General features: G+C 40.0%; 1 protein-coding gene across 9 annotated transcripts in view; it reads left to right on the forward strand.

Annotated features, from left to right (window-relative positions):
* The window catches only part of CEP112 (centrosomal protein 112), a 286,688-nt gene that overhangs the window by 178,304 nt on the left and 85,693 nt on the right, over nt 1–22,691 (forward strand). For all 9 annotated transcript variants that reach the window (XM_029080112.1, XM_029080120.1, XM_029080119.1 and 6 more), the window contains one exon: nt 4,286–4,516. In XM_029080112.1, coding sequence (XP_028935945.1) covers nt 4,286–4,516 — 231 coding nt within the window. The remainder of the gene's footprint in view (nt 1–4,285; nt 4,517–22,691) is intronic.

Consider the following 22,691-nt stretch of genomic DNA (forward strand, 5'->3'; position numbering starts at 1 on the left):
CCTTCCAAGGCCAAATAGGTCACTTGTCATTCCTTGGAAAACTCTGCCAAGAATACAGCTTTATGTGTTTCTAGATCCTGTAATAACATCTTCTGATCTTGTAGTTCTTCAGCTTATTGGCAATGCCAATGGAGGGGGATGAATTAAGGATGGTGCTGTGTGCTGAGTTTTATAATTAACTTTTGGATTTGTGTCATTCTTTATTTTATTTGAAGATAGTTTCTTTTGTGGTTTGGAAACATCACCTATGAGACGGAGAAATATTTCTGCTCAAGTAATTCTCCTCAGTGTCTAGTAAATGGATTACCTTCATTTTTCATATTCTGACAGCGCTTTCTAAAGATCACATATGATGCCTTTCTTTGGAGGGTGAAATTCACTTACTGATTTTTAAAATAGGTCAGAGTGGAATAAACTGAAGTTTTTTTTTCCAATCTAATTTCATCATTATAGGAGATTACTGTGGGTTTTGACCCACTCCTCCTTACACCATTATTATAACAGAGCTATTTCGGGTGGTTCTTTTAAAACAGAAATAAAGATTTCAACATCAGATACAAATTTTTTCAACGGTATCACTGTCACTCACCCAAAACAGCTCCAGTCAAAATCTTTGGCCAGTGCATGGAAGTCACTGTTTATATTCATTTTCTCCTACCCTTTGTAGCTGTTTCTTCATGTGATGTACTGTTGAATTCACATTCTTTTCCCTCTCATTTTCTGTTCCAGATCTTTCACCCTGTTCTCTTTCTATTTCCTTTTGCCTGAAGAATGCTCTTTTCTTTCTTATCTAGTATGGTATTTTCTTTGCTGGCAAGAGTCTGTGATATGTTCCAGTTGAATATCAACTGTCCTTCGAAACTTCTTGGCCTAAAAAAGCAATTCTTTTATTTCTTGCTTTTTCCTACATGCTGAGGTCATCTTTTTCGACATATAGCACAAGAGCGCTACTGTAGCCACCAGTACTATTTGACAAGGTTAAATGGCTTACATGTTGTCCTTCTAAAATGAGGTTTGCTGTGTCATTGTGGAGACCTAAGATTGTTTTACCTTACTGCCCAATTCATAGAATGGTTTTAACTCCTGGAGGGCATAAGATGTTCTCTTATGTAATGTGAATTAAGGATATTTAGTTCATTCAAAAGGTTTTTTCACTAGAAATTAGACCATTATTCATCCTACTCCAAGTGGACAAAGATGTCCAGATAGCTTCTGGGCAATTAATCTTTTCCACTCATTCTGCCACATTTTTCATAGTCCCATAATGCCATTTTTCACCCCTAGATTGAAACGCATGTGCTCCGAGTGAGCAAAAGTCTACTTTTGAATAGCAACAGTAGGGAAGCAACATGATCTAATGCAAAAGAGTGCAGGACTAGGTGTCGTGGGACTTGGGTTCTAATCCCAGCTCTGCCATTTGTCTGCAGAGTGACCTTGGGCAAGTCACTTAACTTCTCTTTGCCTCAGTTTCCTCCTTTGTAAAATAGAGATCTGAATATCTATTATCACTCCTACTTATACTGTGAGCTCCCTGTAGGACAGATCTTGGGATAGTACAATACAACACCAAATGGACACATTGCCTGCCCAAAACAAGCTCTCGGTCTAGAGGGGGACACAGACATTAATATGCACATATAAACAAATAAGTAAATAAATTACAGATCTACACATCTGTGATATGGAGCTGAGAGGAAGAACAAATGAAGAGACGTGTTGAATACCGTTGATTGACTGACCTTCAATCCAGAGTTTGTTCTCTTGCTCATCATGAGGTACTTTCCATAAAACTTAAATGTTCAGTTCTGACCAGAAATCTTGCATTCATCAAAATGATGTGGTCATTTCTTGGAAAATGACTTTTCTTTCAGACCAAATGGGAATTTACAGTGTTCACTCATATCTGACCAGAGAGAGAGACCTTTTGCTGACCAGTTTGAAGATTAGAAAAGTTAAAAAGGAAAGAAATATAGAACACTGGCCTAGAGTGATCCAATCAGTAAATGTCAATTGACCTGGGTTCTAATCCCCAGCTCTGCCACTTTTCTGCTGTGTGTCTTTGGGCAAAACACTTAACTCCTGGGCCTCAGTTACTTCATCTGTAAAGTGGGGAGTAAGACCGTGAGCTCTATTTTGGACGTGGACTATATCCAACCTAATTAGCTTTTACCTTCCCTAGTACTTATTATAGTGCCTAGTACATAGCAAGTGCTCAACAAATACCATAAAAAAACTAAAAGATAATGCTTGTACTATCACAGAGGGAGACCAAGCTGTTGTCATTCAGGGAAGCTTAACCTATTATGGAAAAAATCATGAATAATTAGAAAATATGTAATGTGAGCTTTAATTGAAACCTGCATCTTATGATGAATCCACCAACAAATAAAATCAAATGGCCAAAGAAAAGTGTATTTGTCCTGAAATGTCTGTTTTAAGCAGCGCTGTCATATGCCTCACCGCTTCTGTTCTGTAGAGGTCATTCATTGTTATTTTCTAGAAAAAAAACAAAATGAAACACAGTCTAAAAAGATAAAACTAAGTTAAACCAGATACCAATTGCTTCTGATAATAGTAAAATATTTTCTTCTTGTTGTTTTTGATGGTATCTGCTAAATGCTTACTCTTTGTTAGGCACTGTACTGAGCGTGGGGGCAGATGCAAGCTAATTAGGTTGGACATAGTCCATGTCCCACATGGGGCTAACAGTCAATCCCCATTTGACAGTTGAGGTAACTGAGGCACAGAGAAGTGGATTGCCCACGGTCAAACAGCAGACAAGTGGCAGAGCTGGGATTAGAACCCAGGTCCTTCTGACTCCCAGGCCTATACTATTCATTCACTAGGCCACTTCATATAAATCAATCAATCATATTTATTGAGGGATTACTGTGTGCAGTGCTTGGGAGAGTACAGTAAAATAGATTGATAGACATTGCCTGTCCACAATAAGTTTGCAGTCTAGAGGATGAGCTTTACAGTCTAGAGAAATAAATAAGACATCTCTTCATTATAAACTTGCCCACCGTATTAGCAGGCTTGTTAATAGGACCGTCTCACTAGGCTTATTACACTGTGATGATTCAGTTTTGAAGAACGTACTATTCAAAATGATCAGCAAGAACTGTTAACTTTATTTTTTACTTTTTCCCAAAATGCTTGGTGATTTCACTCATGTACATACATCAGTCACTTGTATTGATTTAACGCTGTGTGGAGAGCACTCTAGTGAGCACTGGAGAGAGTACAATACAACAGTAAACAGACACATTCCCTGCCCACAGTGAGCACATCCAGTGTGTCTTTGAGAAGATTCTCCCGGCTAAATGCAGCTCTTGTAATAATCTGTTTTCTTTTTTCATTAACACAACGAATGAATATAGCAAGACTTTGGATTTATAATTCTCTTCTCACTCTCTCGGTGTATATATAATACAGGCAGTCACATATATGTTACATATATGGAAAACTTGATTAATTAAATGAGTCTTAAATTTCTTACAGGATTTTTTTTCAACCTCAATTCATAAGGCAAAATAGGCAAATATTTTTGTTTCATCTTTGAGTCATTTCTGTTTTTTGGTGCCAGAGCCAGTTTTCATGTAACAGTAGGGCGATTGTTTTATATTTTGAGGCCCACAGGTCATATTTCAGTGCACATTTCAATGAGCATGGCCTAGTGGATAGAGCACAGGCCTAGAAGTCACGAGATCATGGGTTCCAATCCCAGCTCTGCCACTTGCCTGCTGTTTGACTTTGGGCAAGTCACTTCACTTCTCTGGGCCTCAGTTACCTCATCTGTAAAATGGGGATCGAGACTGAGCCCCACGCGGGGCAGGGACCGTGTCCAACCTGATTTGCTTATATCCACCCGAGCGCTTAGTACAGTGCCAGTTGGATAGTAAGAGCTTAATAAATACCATAATTATTATTATGTCAAAGTTATTCAAAGGGAAATGAGATAAAGTGAGGATAATTCAGAACTAAACCGTTTAACCTCCCATTACAAATATTAAAGGTAGGAAGAACACCTTCAGGCATCTGAGATGTGATTTCTTAACACCAATGATTTTGTTACAGTTTCTAGTTATGAAGCATTAATCTGGTTGTAGTCATGAGAAGTCCTCCGTATGGCAAAAGAGAGACATTATGGGCAGAGAACATGCCTACCAACTCTATTAAATCATACTCTCCCAGTCACTTAGTACAGCACTCTGCACACCATAAGCACCCAGTAAATAGGATTGATTGATCAAATAAATATTTTTGCCCTTTTCCAATTAAGATCATCTGCGATATGGAAACCCAAAATCAGAAGCTGAGAGAGGAACTGGTTCAGTTGAATTCTCAGCGGAAGCAGCAGCTGGTCGAGCTTGGCCTTCTGCGGGAAGAGGAAAAGCAGCGGGCTGCTCGGGACCATGAATCGGCAATCAGCAGGCTCAAGGCTGAATCGGAGAAGAAGAAGTTAGAATTGAAGAGGGCACATGCAGCCGAAACCGAGGTGGCCCTGGAAAAGGTAAGCTCCGAGAAATTCTCCTGTACGTTGATTTTATGTGAGCATTTGAGACAGTAGCCTCACCACCCTCCCCTCTACGAATAGGGCTTCTATTGAAATGAGAATCGGCTCTTCGGCACGGAACTCACAGTCCTATGATTCAGAAATCTTGTTGGATTGAACAGAATTCAGATGACTTCCCAATTCTGCCTATTTTGAAACCAAACCACTTGAATGACTTGACCCATATTGTGTGCACTACATTGAACTATCAATCAGTGTTTTTTTCAATTATTATTGAATGGTATTTATTGAACACTTACTATGTGCCAGGCACTGTCCTAGTGGTTGAGTAGGTACAAGTAGGTACAAGCTAATCAGGTTGATGAGGCACATCACTGTGCCACGCTGCTTCTCTTAAAACCATATGTGTTTTAGACTACTAGTTTTGGAATGTATTCACAGCCTTTGGCATTGTAGAGAAGCAGCATGGCCTAGTGGATAGACTATAGGCCTGGCAGTCAAAAGAACCTGAGTTCTCATCCTGCCTCCAGCACTTGTCTGCTGTGTGACCTTGGGCAAGTCGTTTGACTCTCTGTGCCTCAGTTACTTCATCTGTAAAATGGGGATTAAGAATAAGAGTCTCAAATGGAAGAGGGACTGTGTCCAACCTGAATAGTTTGTATCTATCCCAGCACTTAGAACGGTGGCTGACACATAGTAAGCACTTAGCAAATACCATCATCATTATTATTTCAGTAGGGGAGCTAAACTATTTTATCCTGAGCTCTTGATTAACTTGCAATCTGCTTCATTACCAGTGCTGAGAGTTGGCATGTCCTCTTAGAGTCCATTCTGCCATTTGACCATTTGGTCCTTTGAGAACAATCACCTTGCTTCAGCAAAGGAGGAATATACTAGGTGTACTAGAGAAGCAGCATCGCTTAGTGGACATGGCACGACTTGGGAGTCAGAGGCTGTGGGTTTGAATTCCATCTCTGCCACTTGTCATCTGTCTGACTTTGGGCAAGTCACTTGACTTCTCTAGGCCTCAGTTACTTCATCTGTAAAATGGGGATTAAGACTGTGAGCCCCACGTGGGATAGCGTGATAAACTTGTATCTACCCCAGTGCTTAGAACATTGCTTGACACACAGTAAGCGCTTAGCAAATACCCTCATAATTACTATTACTGTTTACTAAGGTGACTTCAGGAGCTACAGAACAACCAGTTCTGATCTTAGCTAGCCAAGGCTGCGCTTGGACATATACTCTGTGCCTAAACTTCCACATTCACTTCAGGCTGCAACTAAAGTTGGTATTTGTTAAGCGCTTACTATGTGCAGAGCACTGTTCTAAGCGCTGGGGTAGACATAGGGGAATCAGGTTGTCCCACGTGGGGCTCACAGTTAATCCCCATTTTACAGATGAGGTAACTGAGGCACAGAGAAGTGAAGTGACTTGCCCACAGTCACCCAGCTGACAAGTGGCAGAGCCGGAAGTCGAACTCATGACCTCTGACTCCGAAGCCCAGGCTCTTTTCCACTGAGCCACGCTGAGCACTTAAAGTTTCAGGCCCAAGGCTCATTCATCATTTCTGACAGGAGACTCCCATCACTACATCATGTCAAATTGCCATTTCTTTTTTTCTTTCTTTCTTTTACTGCATCATACCCTGATTTCTCACACTGACACTTTGGTAGAAAAACAGGAGGTTCTTAACTTAGTTTAAATCTAATGGCCGAAATTGGGCAGAAGCATTTTTTATTCACTTTTTCATAGTGCTTGAAATTCTGTGGTTTCCCCTCAAATATTCTTCAACTGTATAATTGCAAAAATCACAAGTAGTCTTCCTCTTCCACATGCATTACAACTTGTTCTTTTCTTTAAGGTCCCGCAAAGGTAAAATATTTCTGAGTTTATTGGGTACTGTCAAATTGAGGGAACGGATTCCTGCATCTGGGTTTATCACTTCTACCACCATTGTTGTAATCATCACCATCTTTAGATAGATCAGCATAGGTCATTTGGGATTCCTAAGTTCAGGTCCAACTTAAGGAGGGTACAAGGTCTTGTAAGAGTTTGCAGTTCTAGTGAAAGGGAATTTTCCAATGCCTTCTCCATCCTCGTCCCCTACCTCTCTCCTTGGCTCCATTTATTTCCATTATGCCTTATGGGAAATGAAAAAGACCAGGCTTTTGTAATAAGGTTATGTGTCTCATCCAGAAATCAAACATATCTGTTTGGAGTGTATTACGTTTACAGCAAAGAACATAATTTAACCCCTTCTTTTCCCCATTTCCACACTGATATTGTCCAACTTTGGTTCATTTTCACAGCACCATATTGGGTTATTGTACCAGATGTTGAATCTCTTCCATTCCTATATCTTGTAGATTTCATGAAATTGAAGTTCTTATCTTCCATGGTGAGCTTCAGCAAATTCAGAAGATCAGAATAGCAATCGGCTAACATTCTTCAAAACTAAATCCTTTATTGATGCTTTTACCTGGGATCTCAGCCCAGTCATTTGGAGCTGATCAAAGTGGAAAAACTAGAAAGGGTGTCATAAAATATTTAATCCATAGAACTGACAGGCAGAATGGTTTTAAGCTACATACTTATGTGCAAGTGGACAGTAAAATGGGTTATTTTAAATGAAGCATTTGTGTTCTGTAAACCCATCAATTTTAAATGTTTTAACTATTGGGTGTGCAAGTTCCACATTATGATTTGAAATGCAAAACTTCAAACCTTTTTGACAAAGTGAATATAACACGTGGCAAGCCTTTTGATACTGACATGACATTTTACCTGCATCAGGTTCTTGTCCTATAATTTTAAATAGCATCTGAAGGATTATGCTGGAATTCTGCCAGCCTGAAGTCATTAAATGGCTGTGATCAACAATTCAAAATCTTTTTTAAATTTAAGGAAAGCTCCACATGGCATGATTATTCAAAGCCAAGGTCAGAGAAACTACTTAGACCTTTGGAATTTGTGATTATGGGATTAATATTAGCTCACGTAGAAATTGTCATTTTGGCTTTAAAATGGAACTTGACTCTCAATTCTATTATTTTTTACTTTGATCTTTGTCCCTACTTTTTCTTTAGCTAGCTAAAATTCTTTATAAATGGTAATTATGTTTACAAATAGCCCTTGAACACTTCATGAAAAAATAATTTGGGGTGTAGTCCTTTTCCAAGGACTGCTTCACGAACCCAGGAAGCAGCATGATTTATGGGATAGAGCACAGGTCTGGGAGTCAGAAGACCTGAGTTCTAATTGCAGCTCCGCTCCTTGCCTCTTTGGCCTTGGACAAAGTCATTTATCTTCTCTATGGCTGTACCCTGAGCTGTCAGTTGGGAAGTAGATAGTCTAGTGCTCCAGCAATTAGTACACTCCTGGGTACATAGTAAGGACTTAACAAATACCGATATTATTATTATTATCAATCACTCAATGGTATTTAGCGCTTACTGTGGACAGAGCATTGTTCTAAGCACTTGGAAGAATACATTGCCACAGAGTTGGTAGACGTGTAATTATTATTACCTGTTTCCTTACATAATATGTGAGCTCCAGGTCGGGTAGGGACTGTATCCAACCTGATTATGTTGTCTCTTCCTCACCTCTTAGTACTGTGCTTGACACAGAATAATTGCTTAACACATACTAATAAAGATTATTATTATCATCATCCTCATCATTATTATTATTATTATTACCATCATCGTCAGAATCAATTTGGAGCTTGTCATGTAGTGGATTGACCAGTATGTGTGCTTTTCCTTGTTCTTAAACCTGTCAAAAATAGAAGCCAATATATGGAGAGTAAAACCTTGGTTGGGAGCACAGTAAATGATAAAAAATATTCAGTTCTTGAGACCCAGAGACAGAGAGATTTGGAATTTTGGCCTCACTGGTAGATTCGTATAAATATATGCCTTGACCTCATTAGAATGAAGACAGAGTGCTTGGTATAGCATTCAGTCAATCCGTTCAGTTGATTAGGTGCTTACTTTCATTCAATAGTATTTATTGAGCGCTTACTATGTGCAGAGCACTGTACTAAGCGCTTGGGATGAACAAGTCGGCAACAGAGACAGTCCATGCCGTTTGACGGGCTTACAGTCTAATCGGGGGAGACGGACAGACAAGAACAATGGCAGAGCACTATCCTAAGCCTTTGGTAAAATGCAAAACAGAGTCGATAGACACATCCCTTGCCCAAAAGGGGCTTCAGTCTAGAGAAGGAGCTATTCAGTGCAGATTCTAAAAGCAGCGTATATACTTTTAACACAATTCTCTGTTGAGTGCCCAAGAGAAAAGCAAATTATATATGTATCACCCCTTTGGGGTACACTCTAGAAGCAAGAAGGATCTGGATTACAGGGGCAGGTATCTACGAGATGAGCTGAGGTGGATTTTCACCCTACTCTCAGAGACTTGGTAAATCGATAAATTATTGGGTCTTGAGGGAGATGAACAGGGACCAGTGCCTAGCCCAAAGTGACATGAGAGCAAGGAATGTGTCTACCAACTCTGCTGTAGTGACCTCTTTTCCTACCACAGTGCTCGACTCAGAGAAAGCGCTCAATAAATACCGTAGATCGATCGATTGAGAGTGAAGCAAATATCATCATTCCCTTCGGTCCAGGTCTTGTAATAGTGTACAATGAGCAGTGCTTCCCTTTTGGAAACATGTTCTGTACATTTCTTTCGTTTAGTTGACTGTATCATCGTAAGCTATTTTGAACTTTATACGTGGTCCTGACCTGCCCAACCAGGATAAATAACATATAATATGGAGGAGAAACAAATGCATTACCCATCCATACTGCTGTAGCTCAATCTGGCCCAGTGACTAATTTCAACAATAGGATGTCAGATGTTGTAGGTTTTATCACCAGAACTTTTACCAGAAACGCTTTTCACCCAGGTATAGCATATTGTTTAAAGTGAACATATGTTTCAAAATTTGCCAGAAATTGCTAAGAGCAAGGGAAGAGCTGCACTTCTAAGTGTATGCAGATGTGAATTTTGGCTAACGAAGCTGTTTGTAACATTCATCTGTGGTATTTTCTTGGCAGAGAAAATGGACATTCAGAATGCATGACTCCAACAGATCAGTAGACATGCTAACAGTACTCTAAGGAAGCAACCCTGGAACATTGAAAATATTTCATGAAAAAGCATCTTTGAAATGTATTTGTGTTTGGATGTGCATCCATACCTACCCAGATGGTACTGCTATTGAATGAGAGGGTTTTTTTTTTGGTAGGTTCAGTGGTTCTACATGAGCTTACAGTGCTTTTTATTCTAGGAATATGTTGCTCTGAGTGTTGCATTATCTTTCCTTCACCATCTAATAATAATAATAGTAATAATAGTGGTATTTGTGAAGAACTTGCTATGTGCCAGGAACTGTACTAAGTGCTGGGGTAGATACAAGATAATTGGGTTGGACTGAGTCCCTGTTCCACATGGGACTCACAATTTTCATCACCTTGTTACACATGAGGAAATTGAGGCACAGAGAATTGGAGTGACTTGCCCAAGGTCTCAGAGTAGACAAGAGGCAGAGCCGGGATTGACTGTCTGATGATTCCATGCAAGGCAGGTCCATTTGGGCTAAAACTTACCATCAAAACATTTTTTGAGAAGCAGGAAGCTTGGCCAGCATTTTGGAGCATTGAAAGAATTTAAATGCTAAACATCGGACTTGAATAAAGAGGTGTTTGTTTTCTTTAAACACACTTTTGGCCTCAGTTTCTTAGATGTGAAGATCAGATTAAAGTATTATTATTAAAGGTTTTACTATCCCTTACCTTTGCTTGATGAAACTAAAAGAATTGGTGGGAAACTGGGTCAAGTTAGTTTGGGATTTTTTTAAAAAGACAGAAAATAAAGCAATTCACTTTTAAGAGATGGAGAGAGGTTAGTGGCCCAGTAAAATTGGTATTTTGGATTCTAGTTGTTAAGCTGATTGGAATTATTTTTACTCCTTTAAATCAAGTATTTTTCTTCCAATAGGTTAATAATGTATAGCCATTAAATAGAGAACTGGAAAGAGAAGTTACAGGAAAGAGAAGGTGCATGCATATTTCTTTGGTTATCTCATGTGAATTTTCTTTCTAAAGGGAACTAAAAATAAATCTTAAGACTGACATTCTTGGAATATGAGACTTTTGATGTTTTGCAATGGAAGCTTGCTATTTTTAACACAGTTTTCCCCAACTTTCACTGGGTTTAGAGCCACTTAACTAAAAACACTGAAGTATAGAAATTAATGTTAGTGTCTATTTCTTGCTAATTAAAAAGGAAAAAAATCAATGGATCACTTTGATTTTGAAATATATTTGTACTTGACGGCTATTTTACAATTGTGAAGTAATTTAGAATCAGTCAATTGAACCAGAGCATTGATTGAGTGCCTATTGAGTACTAAGCATTGTACTAAGCTTTTGGCTACACAGTTTATAGTTCGCTCTTGAGAGACATCACATGGTGAATAGTAACAATAAATACTATTATTTTGGTACTTGTGAAGAAGATCATCAGATTGAAGTTCCATTAGGGCTCACAAAATAAGAGAAGGGGACAGGTGGCTGTCTTACCCCCATTTTTCAGATGACGAAACTGCAGCTTAAGTTAAGTGACTTCCCCAAGGTCATCCTGGGTGGACACCATGTTGACTCCATGGTCTTTCCGCTAGGTCACTCTGCCCACTAAAATTCACTTACGTATGCACGTGTGACTGAAAAGCCCAATGCAAGCCCCACATCCTGACTGCACTAGGCACAAACAAAGACTTGTTGTGCTTGGCATGTTGGTCATTTTCAGTGCCTGGAGCTGTTTTCACTTATGGCTTATTGTTTCCGATCCTTACAAAGCCTTTACTCAAGAAGAGCCTCTCCTTTCTTCTTTGCTGTGTGCCACACAGGCGTATTTGCGTCATTTGACACCCAGTTTTCAGCTGAGATGCGGCATTGTTTGAGGCTTTGTTATGTTATAGTCTTAAGCATTTGCTATTACGTCTTTGCTTTCAGTTTCCCAAATTCAGCTCGCCATATGAAAGCTGCTTGAATTTCCTAGTGCTGCCCATTACTCCTCACAAATCCCACGGGGCACAACTGTATTGATAAATTCATTTTAGGACTCGGGTGTTTGTGATCCCTTCTTCCCATTTGATAATGAGTCCAGCCTGTGACGATGCCGACGGAGCTGCTCAATAAGTCAGATTGGGGTCTGTCGGGAGGTCAGATCTCACAGCCATAGATTGGGTTGTGCAGCACTATAGCTCTTTAGATCTTTATTTTGGTCTGGAGGCTAATACCATGCTATTGCCACTCTCTGACAGTCTCCTTAAAATTGAGGTGGCCTTTCTAATTTGTTATTCTACTTTGGTGTGTGCCAGTGAATCATCAGACAACGATTCGTTCAATCATTCGACAGGCGGCCCAAGAAACAGAATTCTGCTTCTGTGTTTCTCTCTGTCTTGCCAGTATAGATTTTGGTTGTGTATAGATTTTGGCTTTCTGGTATCAGGTGATAAATCATCTCGGGTTATTTAGACTTATCATCAGACCATAATGCCTGACTAATTCGGGGAAGGTTTATGGTCATTTGCATGGTTTTTTACATGTGTGCCTCTAGGGTTCAGTCGTCTGCATACAATCATTCTTCAATGAATCACTCAATCAGTCAATCATTCTGTGGTATTTACTGAGCACTTACTGTGTCCAGAGCACTGTACACAGCTCTTGGAGAGTACAATAGAATAGGGTTGATAAATACAATCCCTTCCCCTCAGGAGAATACATTCTAGAGAGGGATGATTGTCTCAAGGACTGTGGATGTTTGAAGCCAGTTGAGTTGAAACCCTCTCCCTGGTGAGGAGCATGGCTGCACAGCATACATTAAACAGGCTTGGGCTTCCTGTTACCCCCCTGGCAATGGGAAATGAAGTAGGGCACCCACATGGGAGAGTGCAACAAAAAGATGTGCTCCTCAGGGAACTTACAATCTAATGGGGGAGAAATGCTGACATAAATTATTTACAAATAGTGGAAGCAAGAGGGAAGACAGATCCTAACTGGTCTCTAGAGTGTAAGCTGGTTGTGGTCAGGGAATGTGTCTGTTTATTGTTATATTGTATTCTCCCAAGCACTTAGTACATTTCTCTGCACTCAGTGAGTGCTCAATAAATACGATTGAATGAATGAGTGAATGAATGGAACAAGAAAGTGGAAAGGTGGAAATGAATAAATAAGTAAATATACAAGTGAATATTTAAGTTCAGATCATGGGTGTAGGCATATCGTCGCTTTGGGTGACTTGTTGGATTGACATTTTGGAGAAGCCATTTGGGGAAGGTTCCTTGGAGGAAGCAGGATTTTAGGAGATCTTTGAAGACTGGAAGAATTGAGTTCCAGGGAGTGGGAGCCGCACAAGCCAGGGCTCAGAAAGAGGAGAGTCAGATGGGAGGTGCAGTTAGAATGTGAGGAGCAAAGAGTAGGAGGTGGAGACTAGTAAGGGAAGAGGGCCACTATGCAAGATGGGAAAAGCTGGTGAAAGTGAAAATTTTCAAGTAATGTTTAATAATCTTCCCAGATTCCATTCTCCTGCTTTTGTTGCATCTCAACCTCAGTTGTCTTGACTCACATTCAAAATCACGAAGGGAGCGATACAGTGGCTCAGATGAACAATGTGTAGACCGGACAGAGTGGAGATGCAGCTGCAGAAGACAAAAATGTGATTGCACCCAAGTTCAAGAAGCAATTATTACCAAACAGGAGGATTTCTCAGTAATTAAGCACAGCATGTCGATATATACGGAGGGCCTCAAAATGACTTCTGCATTAGAAGCCTGGCCAAGTTGAAACTCCAAGTATCTGGCCCAGTCCCTACCACTACCCATTGGTAGGGCATTGGTTTCTACAGCAGTCAGGGAACTGGAACTGAACCATCTCAGTCTGGCAGTGAAGGCAAACCATCTGACCATAGGCCCTGCAGTGGAAGTAAGGTCACCCCCGTAGGCTGCTGCCTTCCCCTTATATTTTCATCCTGGCAAGGTTGATAGTTCCGCCACAGCCCTCCCCAGGAAACGTGAGGGGCGGGGAAGATCCCAAGCTCAGCCTAAGCCTATTTGGGTTAACCCAACCCACCCTCAGAGGCTCAGGTCCCTTAGGACTTTCCCAAGCCCACTTGAACTCTTCCTCCCATCTGTTTCACAGACTAGATTGTGCTATGGGCCTCACTGGTTTTTTTGTTTGGTCTCTTTTATGGTATTTGTTAAACCCATATTATGTGGTAGTCACTGTAATAATAATAATAATTATGGTATTTTTTAAGCACTTACTAGGCACTGTTCTAAGCGCTGGGGTAGATACCAGGTAATTGGGTTGGGCACAGTCCCTCTCCTACACAGGGGTCACAGTCTTAATCCCCATTTTGCAGATCAGGGAACTGAGTCACATAGCTGACTGGTGGCAGAGCTGGGATTAAAATCCACGGCCTCTGACTCTGAAGACCATGCTCTTTCCACTAAGCCTCGCAGCTTCTGGTGTGTACATTGGAGTTGGTAGACATGTTCCTTGCCCACATAGGACTTACAGTGTGGATGGGGAGACAGACATTAATATAAATAAATGACCAATATGAACATGAGTACTGTGGGGCTGAAGGTGGGGTGACCATCAAATCTTAAAGGGGACAGATCCAAGTGCAAGGGTGACAAAGAAGGGAGAGGGAGTAGGGAAAGTGAGGGCTTAATTGGCTGGGGAAGGCCTCTTGGAGGAGACGTGATTTTAATAAGGCATTGAGAGGTGATCTGTCAGTTTGGGGGTTGACGGGAGAGCTCAAGTTCAGAGGGAGGATGAGGGCAAGGGGTTGGTGGCAAAATAGACAAGATCGAAACACAGCTGACACTGAAGGAGCTAGAGATCTATATATTTTGCTATTTGGATGAGAAGAGAAGCAGCGTGGCTCAGTGGAAAGAGCACGGGCTTTGGATTCAGAGGTCATGAGTTCGAATGCCAGCTCTGCCACTTTGCATCTGTTTGACTGTGGGCAAGTCACTTAACTTCTCTGTGCCTCAGTTACCTCATCTGTAAAATGGGGATTAAGACTGTGAGCCCCACGTGGGACAACCTGATTCCCCTGTGTCTACCCCAGCGCTTAGAACAGTGCTTGGCACATAGTAAGCGCTTAACAAATACTAACGTTATTAAGTCAAAAATTTGGTCAGTTAGCTTTGGTGTAGTTCTGGCCATGTTATTGTCGTGAAACGATTGAGGTAGTATTCTGAGAGGGAAAGGGATTGATGACATTGTTTCCCATTAATCCAGTTAACCTAAACAAAGGGAAATAATTAAGGAAAGGAAATTTTCGGTGAATTTGGGGGAAATTCCCTTATGGTGCCATCCATGAAATTGCAATTGGCTTCTAAAAGAAATTGCAGCTAATGTACTTTATGATTCATCATAGAATTGGATTGGGCAGATAACTGAAACATTAAATATGTGGCAAGCTTATTTGTTTTTATGAGGCCAGATTATATAATATACTGGGCTTTCCCCTTAACTTTTATGATTCTCTGAAACTTGGTATCCATTTGTGGAAAATTATGCCTTATTGTAGAATTGATCGGTTGGGAAGGTGACTGCCCTAACATATCTTCTTCATTTGATATGGCAGTCAAAAATATTCCTTGAGATGGCTAAAGCCATCCCAGCTCTGCCACTTGTCAGCTGTGTGGCTGTGGGCAAGTCACTTAACTTCTCGGTGCCTCAGTTACCTCATCTGTAAAATGAGGATTAAAACTGTGAGCCCCACATGGGACGACCTGATCACCTTATATCCCCCAGCGCTTAGAACAGTGCTTTGCACATAGTAAGCACTTAACAAATACCACCATTTATTTTAAAGGTAGGAAATTTAGTCTTGATGATTCTGCTCTTGGATGTGTGATACTTTCATCGGTTGTAAGCTAGCTTCTGTTCCCAAATGTTACCATCTTGAACTACCAACAGTAGTTAGCTTGACATTATTCATACATTAAGCATCCGCAGTATTGCTACAACTGCCAGTGTGTCTGCATTAATGAGGTGATCAAGCAGGAGGGGCAGAACTGACACTTTAAGAACACGATGAAACAGTCTCAAAGGTGATCAAGCCGTGGACAGTTGGGAGACCCCAGCAGCAGACAGACCATTCTGCTGGGAAGCAATCGAGGAGAGGAGTTTCATTCCTTTAGAGACTTTCTGAAAAACAGGACACTAAGAAGCAATTCCAGAAACAGAGACATGCTCCCCTTTTAAAAAAATAAAATGGTATTTGGTAAGCACTTACTTTGTGCCAGGTGCTGTACTACAGTACATACAAAGCTCATCAGGTTGGTTGCAGTCTGTTTCCCAAGTAGGACTCACAGTGTTAATCTCCATTTTACAGATAAGGTAACTGAGGCACAGAGAAGTTAAGTGACTTGCCCAAGGTCAAACAGACATGTTGGCAAAGCTAGGATTAGAACCCAAATCCTCTGACTCCCAGGCACATGTTCTTTTCACTAGGCTATGCTGCTAGGTCAGATGCATCAGGATCACAGGGAACTCTGTTATATTTAAGCAGTATCAAATAGACTCTCCATCTCTCATCCTTCTTTTCAATGTACTCACACAGAGGCAGTGATATCATCTTTGAAAACACAAACATTCATTCATTCAATCATATTTATTGAGCACTTACTATGTGCAGAGCACTGTACTAAGCACTTGGAATGTACAGTTCGGCAGCAGATAGAGACAATCTCTGCCAAATAACGGGCTCACAGTCTAAACAGGGGAGACAGACAGCAAAGCAAAACAGGACAAAGCAAGTATTCTGGCGTAGATATCATCAAGATAAATAGAATCATAGATATATACACATCATTAACAAAATGAATAGAGTAATAAAGAATATATACAGATATGCACAAATATGCACAGTGCTGTGGGGAGGGGAAGGGGGAAGAGCAGAGGGCGGGAGAAGGAATGGGGAGGGGAGGAGGAGCAGAGGGAAAGGGGGGCTCAGTCTGGGAAGGCCTCCTGGAGGAGGTGAGCACATCTTTGCAGACACAACTGAGTCCAACACAGCATTGTGCCAAGCCTCTCATCGCCCCCTTATACAACAATCCCTGGCATGCAGTTTGGGAATCATTGATTGATTGCATTGCATGAGTGAACTCTGCTAAACTTAATTTACTTCGACAATTGTCTCACACCTTCAGAGAAGTGGCGTTCACATCCAAATTCAACTTGATCTTGCAACTGTTTTAGCAGAAATGAAAAGGTTTTGTTTTAATGTTTTATTAAACCTTTTCAGTGATGTAGTGATTTATTTTTTCTGCATAAGGTTCATTTCAGTAGTCATGATGAAAGTATTGGAAGAAAGTCGTTGAGTGCATTTTTAAGTAAAACATTTGGTTTTTCAAGAGTTTTGGCCAGGCTGTTTTTATAGACTCTGCTTGGACAGTAAATTCAGTTCTTTCTTCTTTTGTTTATTTCAATAAAATGTTCCAGTGGCTTGAGGTCATAAGCGGAGATTAAGAGATCATTGATTTGCACCGGGGAACAAATTCAACTTGGTGATACATTTAAATGTAATGTTTTCATTTGACCTTTACTTATTGAAAACCACAAACAATTTTATACTTCATTAGAAGAGTACTTGAAATAATTTACTGTACTCATTTTTATTTAGTACACCTTTTAAAGTCAAAGAATAGGTTTGGATTCTCTTGTAACCTTTTCCAATTTCTACGATTGAGAGTTTAGAGGTAATACCATGGTGGGGGGTTTTAAAAATGAACGTTAAATTTTGCCCAAGAGGCAGTCACTTTAGAGCAGCAGTTTTTCAAAAAGATTATCCCTACAGCTGTCCTTCTGGTTTGAAGATGAAACTGCTGGTGGTGAAATTGTATCAGTGAATTGTGAGTGGGACCGATGCAGTGGCCACATCCCTGATGAGCCTTTCTACATCCTGGGCATGTAAATAGTTTTCCCTTGCCATGTTGTTGCATTTTCTATCGACAGTCCAGCCCTGCTTTTGTCATTTGGTCTAGTGGATGGAGCATGGGCCTGGGAGTCCGAAGGACCTGAGTTCTAGTACCGGCTCTGTCACTTGTCTACTGTGTGACTTTGGGCAAGTCAGTTCCCTCATCTGCAAAATGGGGATTAATACCATGAGCCTCATGTGTGTGAGAGGGACTGTGTCCAAGTTGATTAGCTTGTATCTACCTCAGTACTTAGAACAGTGCTTGGCACACACTAAGTGCTTAACAAATACCATTATTATTATTTCCTCGTGTCCCCATTTGTTTGAAACTTCAGTTTTTATGGTACTCCATTTCTTATTGTATGGCAGGCTGGTCTTGCTTCTTCTGTCACACTGTTTGAGGTTTTGCTTCATTTTGTTGTTACTTATAATGATTAATGGGTCAAAATATGCATTGGCCATCAAACAAAGAACATCTTAACAAATGGAGGGGTGTTTTTCAGTTATATGAAAAAAGTGATTCCTCAGTGAAACAGTGGTGAGGAATCAAAGAGTATATCTTAAGAACCATAGAGGGTGGAGAATTTTCCAAACTTTAGATCACATTTCCAGAAATGGTAGTCTTGGAATGAGGAAGTTGGCATATATGTGTTTAAGATTCAAAAAGCAACAAATCATTAGATCCTGATAGGGTGACCACCTGTTGCCCTGAGGCTTAAAAAAAAAAAGCATTTAGGCTGAAGAACAGCTTTGTGATAAGTGTTTTGGGAGAGTGGTCTTAATATAAAGTGAAAGGAGATTCACAATAGCTCACGGTATAATAAACAAATAGAAAAACTGTGTTTAAATCTGGTTTGCCTATTGTGGTTTTAGAACACAAAAGCGAGTTGGCAAGTCAGTAACTCTAATTCCAGGCATCATATAAACCCATCCAAAAGTACTAAAAAGCAGAACGAATGTGACTGGAAAAGATTTAGTAACATTTTCACAGATGGAGTTATTTCCTGTGCTCTCGAAAGCCTGGACAATAAGTGACTTCATTGTCTTATTCACAAATAGCAAATGAAGATCAGAGGATTGAAAATTCACATTCTAACTTCTATTTGAAAAAAGCCTTGTCTTGCGATCAGAATGTAGCCAGTTTCTTATACATAATACAGAGTCCTAAGCAAGTCTTCACCCCTGGGCATAGGCAGTCCTGGGGTGGGTAGTTCAGCTGCAAGAAGAGTATGTGCCAGAGGAGGCGAGGGACCTACACTCTTTCAAATATAAGGGAAAGCTAGTGGCCCCATCCCAAGGAGATTTACTGAATCAGCAATTTTAGAAGCAATAAAACAGTGATTCTCTTTCCAAAAAAACTGCTGTGGAAACAGGAAATGCAGTTAAGACTTTGAGTATCAACTCATTTTTAAATTGTCATTTGTCGTTATATTTTCTAGTCATAGTAAGTGACTGGAACACATTTTCATGTATTTGATGTCACTCAATCCATCGTATTTATTGAGCACTTACTGTGTGCAGAGCACTGTACTGAGTGCTTGGGAGTGTACAGTATGACAGAGTTAGTAGACACGTTCCCTGCCCACAATGAGCTTACAGTCTAGATGATTGTAATGGTATCCTGTTTGTTCAGTTTCCTCCTGTTTCTAAATGTGATATTTAATGTATTATTTTCTGAGAGAAAGAGATAAAGGCCAAGAAGAGCGAAAGAGACAAACGGGGGGGGAGAGGGTGGGAGGAGAGATTTGGGGAGTTAGGAAGTGGATAAAGCAGTGTAAACTAGTCCTGGATCCTGTCTGATGTGAAACAAAACAAAAGTGTTCCTAAATGGTTCACTTGCTGCTGAAGATCATGTCAGGAAATAAAAATCACTTTCTTTCAGTGGGGAGGAAGGAATTAGAATTGTTTTGAGGTTCTTATGATCAGTACACAAATGCTTCATTGAAATATACTAAAATGCCTAAATTATGATTTGTATATTTTGGCGCCAGAAGGTTTTTTGCATTTGCCAAATTATTAAATTTTGTCAGCTGCTGGGCTGTCATACAGAGATACAGTAAATCATGTTATATTTGGTCATGGATTACACAGAGTAATAAATTTGGGAAAAGAGATCAAAGTAGTTACTCAATCACATCTGAGTGTAGGAGGGTGTTTAACTTGTAGAAAATCTGATTTAACTGAAACTGTTGTAGTTCTCTTGGGAATTTGGATATTTGCTTGAAAATGAATTCAATACAAATTCCAAAGAGTTTCCTTTTTTATATTTAGTCCAGAGGAGTTAATTCTTCCCTTCAGCTGCATAACTTGAGTACAGATAAATAATTAAACATTTCAGCTCTGCTAGAATTTTATTTATGTATTTCATTTGCTTTCATGATGGGTAGTGTGTTCCATTCTAGTTTTATTTGGGGTTTTGCCGGACTTTTATATGGTTAGACACTAATGTGGTAATGCTAGCTAGATTCCAAAAACATTTGCGTCATTCTTTTTTCTGAAATATTTGTTGCTTTTAAAACTATTAAAAATAATCCAGTGTAATCTCACTAAACAACACTGATTGTTTCAGATTTTGGTTGTCAATGGTCTTGCCTGGTGGATCTGAGCAGGTCTTAATCTAGATTATAAACTCCTTTAGGGCAGGAATCCAACCTTCTGCTGCTATTGTACTCTCTCAAGCGCGCATTAAAGGGCTCTGTTCATAGTAGTTGCTCAATAATAATAATAATGTTGGTATTTGTTAAGTGCTTACTATGTGCAGAGCACTGTTCTGAGCACTGGGGTAGGCAGGGGAATCAGGTTGTCCCACGTGGGGCTCACAGTCTTAATCCCCATTTTACAGATGAGGTAACTGAGGCACAGAGAAGTTAAGTTACTTGCCCACAGTCACACAGCTGACAAGTAGCAGAGCCAGGATTCGAACCCATTTACTCTGACTCCAAAGCCCGTGCTGTTTCCACTGAGCCATGCTGCTTCTCAATAGATACTACTGATTGAATTGGTCCATCAGTAGTATTTATTGAGTACTGTATTGTGTGCAAAGCATTGTACTAAGCACTTTTTTATAGTATTTAAGTGCTTGCTGTATCTAAGCACTTAGCACTAAAGTGAAGCAGTGTGGCTTAATGGAAAGAGCATTGATTTGGGAATTAGATGACATGGGTTCTAATCCCGTGTCAGTGAATCCAAGGTTGGATAAAGGTTCAAGAAGAAGGGACTGGTTGGTCTACAATGTCAAAAGCAGCTGAGGGGCGTAGGAGGATTGGGATACAGTTGAGGCTATCAAATTTGGCAAGAAGAAAGTCATTGGTTACCTTGGAGAGGGCTGTTTCTGTGGAGTGAAGGGAGTGGAAGGCAGATTGGAGGGTATGTAGAAGAGAATTGGGGGAGAGGAAGTGGAGAGAACGGGTGTAAACCACTGTCTCAAGAATTTTGTCAAGGAACGGTACGAGGGAGATGGGACGATAACTGGAGGGAGCTGTGGGGTCAAGGGAGGGTTTTTTTTAAAGGATAGGGAGATGTTTGAAATCAGTAGGGAAGAAGCCTTTGGAAAGTGAATAGTTGAAGATCGCAGTCAAGAAGGGAAGAAGGGAGGGGACGAGTGTCTAAAAAAGGTATGAAGGGAAGTCGGTGTTGGGGGAGTGCTTTTCAGTGCTTGGAGATTAGAAAGTCTTGAGCTCTGCTGCAGGCCCTTTCTACATCCTTTAGTGATTTGTCAGTGCCTTAAGGGAAGTACAAGAAGAGCTAGTTACAATAATAATAATTTATATATTCATTTTGGACCTTTCTTTTGTACACTTCAAAGCCCTTCAAATGCTTTATCTCTTTTATTCTTAGTATCCCTGAGAGGTTGTTATCCATATTTTACAGGGGCAGAAGTGTGTGACTTGCCCAAGGTCACAAAGTTTATTCAGTGGCAAAGCAGGCATTTAAACCCAGACCTCACTGGCGCCTTCCTACCTACTTCTGCTGCTCTAGTTTCTACTTCTCTCTTCCTATTTATAATCCCATTTCCGGGAGCTTCTGTGTGTAGCTTAGTGTCAAATGTTCAGCTTTAAATCGATGGCTTTTCATTGCCTGGACACTAGTGATTAATTCCTCAAATTGCCTGGCTATTTTTGAAAATCATTTTTGAGTTCTCATGCAGTAGTACTCAGTAGTGAATTAATTTAGATACAGGCAGGAATTAATTTGGATTCAGGCACCCTGTATATTGCAGAGCTGTTATTAAGCAGTACTTATTTAAATAGTATTTATTAAATACTTAGACTTTGAGCCTTATATGGACAGGGACTATGTCCAAGCTGATTATCTTGTATTTCCCCAGCTCTTAGTACAGTGTTTGGCACATAATAAACATTTAGTCAATACTCGTATTATTATTATGAATGATAATAGTAAGAATAGTAAATGTCATAGAAAATGCTGCTTCACATGGGTGACATTAGGAATTGATTATAGGCTTTGACACCTTTAATTTATGATAGCCAGTAGTTAATACGTATCATTAGATTATTATGGTTACCTTTTCCTTCCTAAATTTATACTCACCAGAAATGTAGCCTTTTTATAAGTTTTCCATGAGAGGAAGTAGTTACAGTACTGGGTACAATATTTATTTAGTGCTTACTGTGAGCATAACTTTGAACAAGGCTTGTAGAAATGGTCCAGAAGGCGGAGGCCCTTTAAAAAAAGGTTAAATGGCCCAATTTACATCTTCTCTTTGATGTTAAATTCTTTGTTGCACATAAGAGAATAAAAAGTGGATTGCCTAAAGTTTCTTTCCCTTCCATTTTTAAAGCTAACATATTTTGCTCAACTAAATGAATGAGAGTCAGCTTACTTGGCCATTGCTTCAGGAAATTGTTATACGTGAGAGCTTTAGCAATAAGATTAGTTCCTCAATTTGAAGTCACCCCTTTGCACTGATTAAACGCATCTTTTCTTCCTCTATTGAGTGATTGTGTAGGACAGGCTGTACATGTCAGTCTGACGTCAGAGTTCTTGGAAATTACTCTGAAATATACGCAGTGGAGGAGAGAAAAAACGGCTCCTTGTATTTCATGGTTTAGTAGAAAGACATTTTGACTTTTCTGTTGTTATTTCTCAATGAGACCCTGTGATTAAATCTGTATTTTCAAAGTCTAGAAGGAGA

Source organism: Ornithorhynchus anatinus, chromosome 15 (assembly GCF_004115215.2).
Source record: "Ornithorhynchus anatinus isolate Pmale09 chromosome 15, mOrnAna1.pri.v4, whole genome shotgun sequence".
Lineage (NCBI taxonomy): Eukaryota > Metazoa > Chordata > Mammalia > Monotremata > Ornithorhynchidae > Ornithorhynchus > Ornithorhynchus anatinus.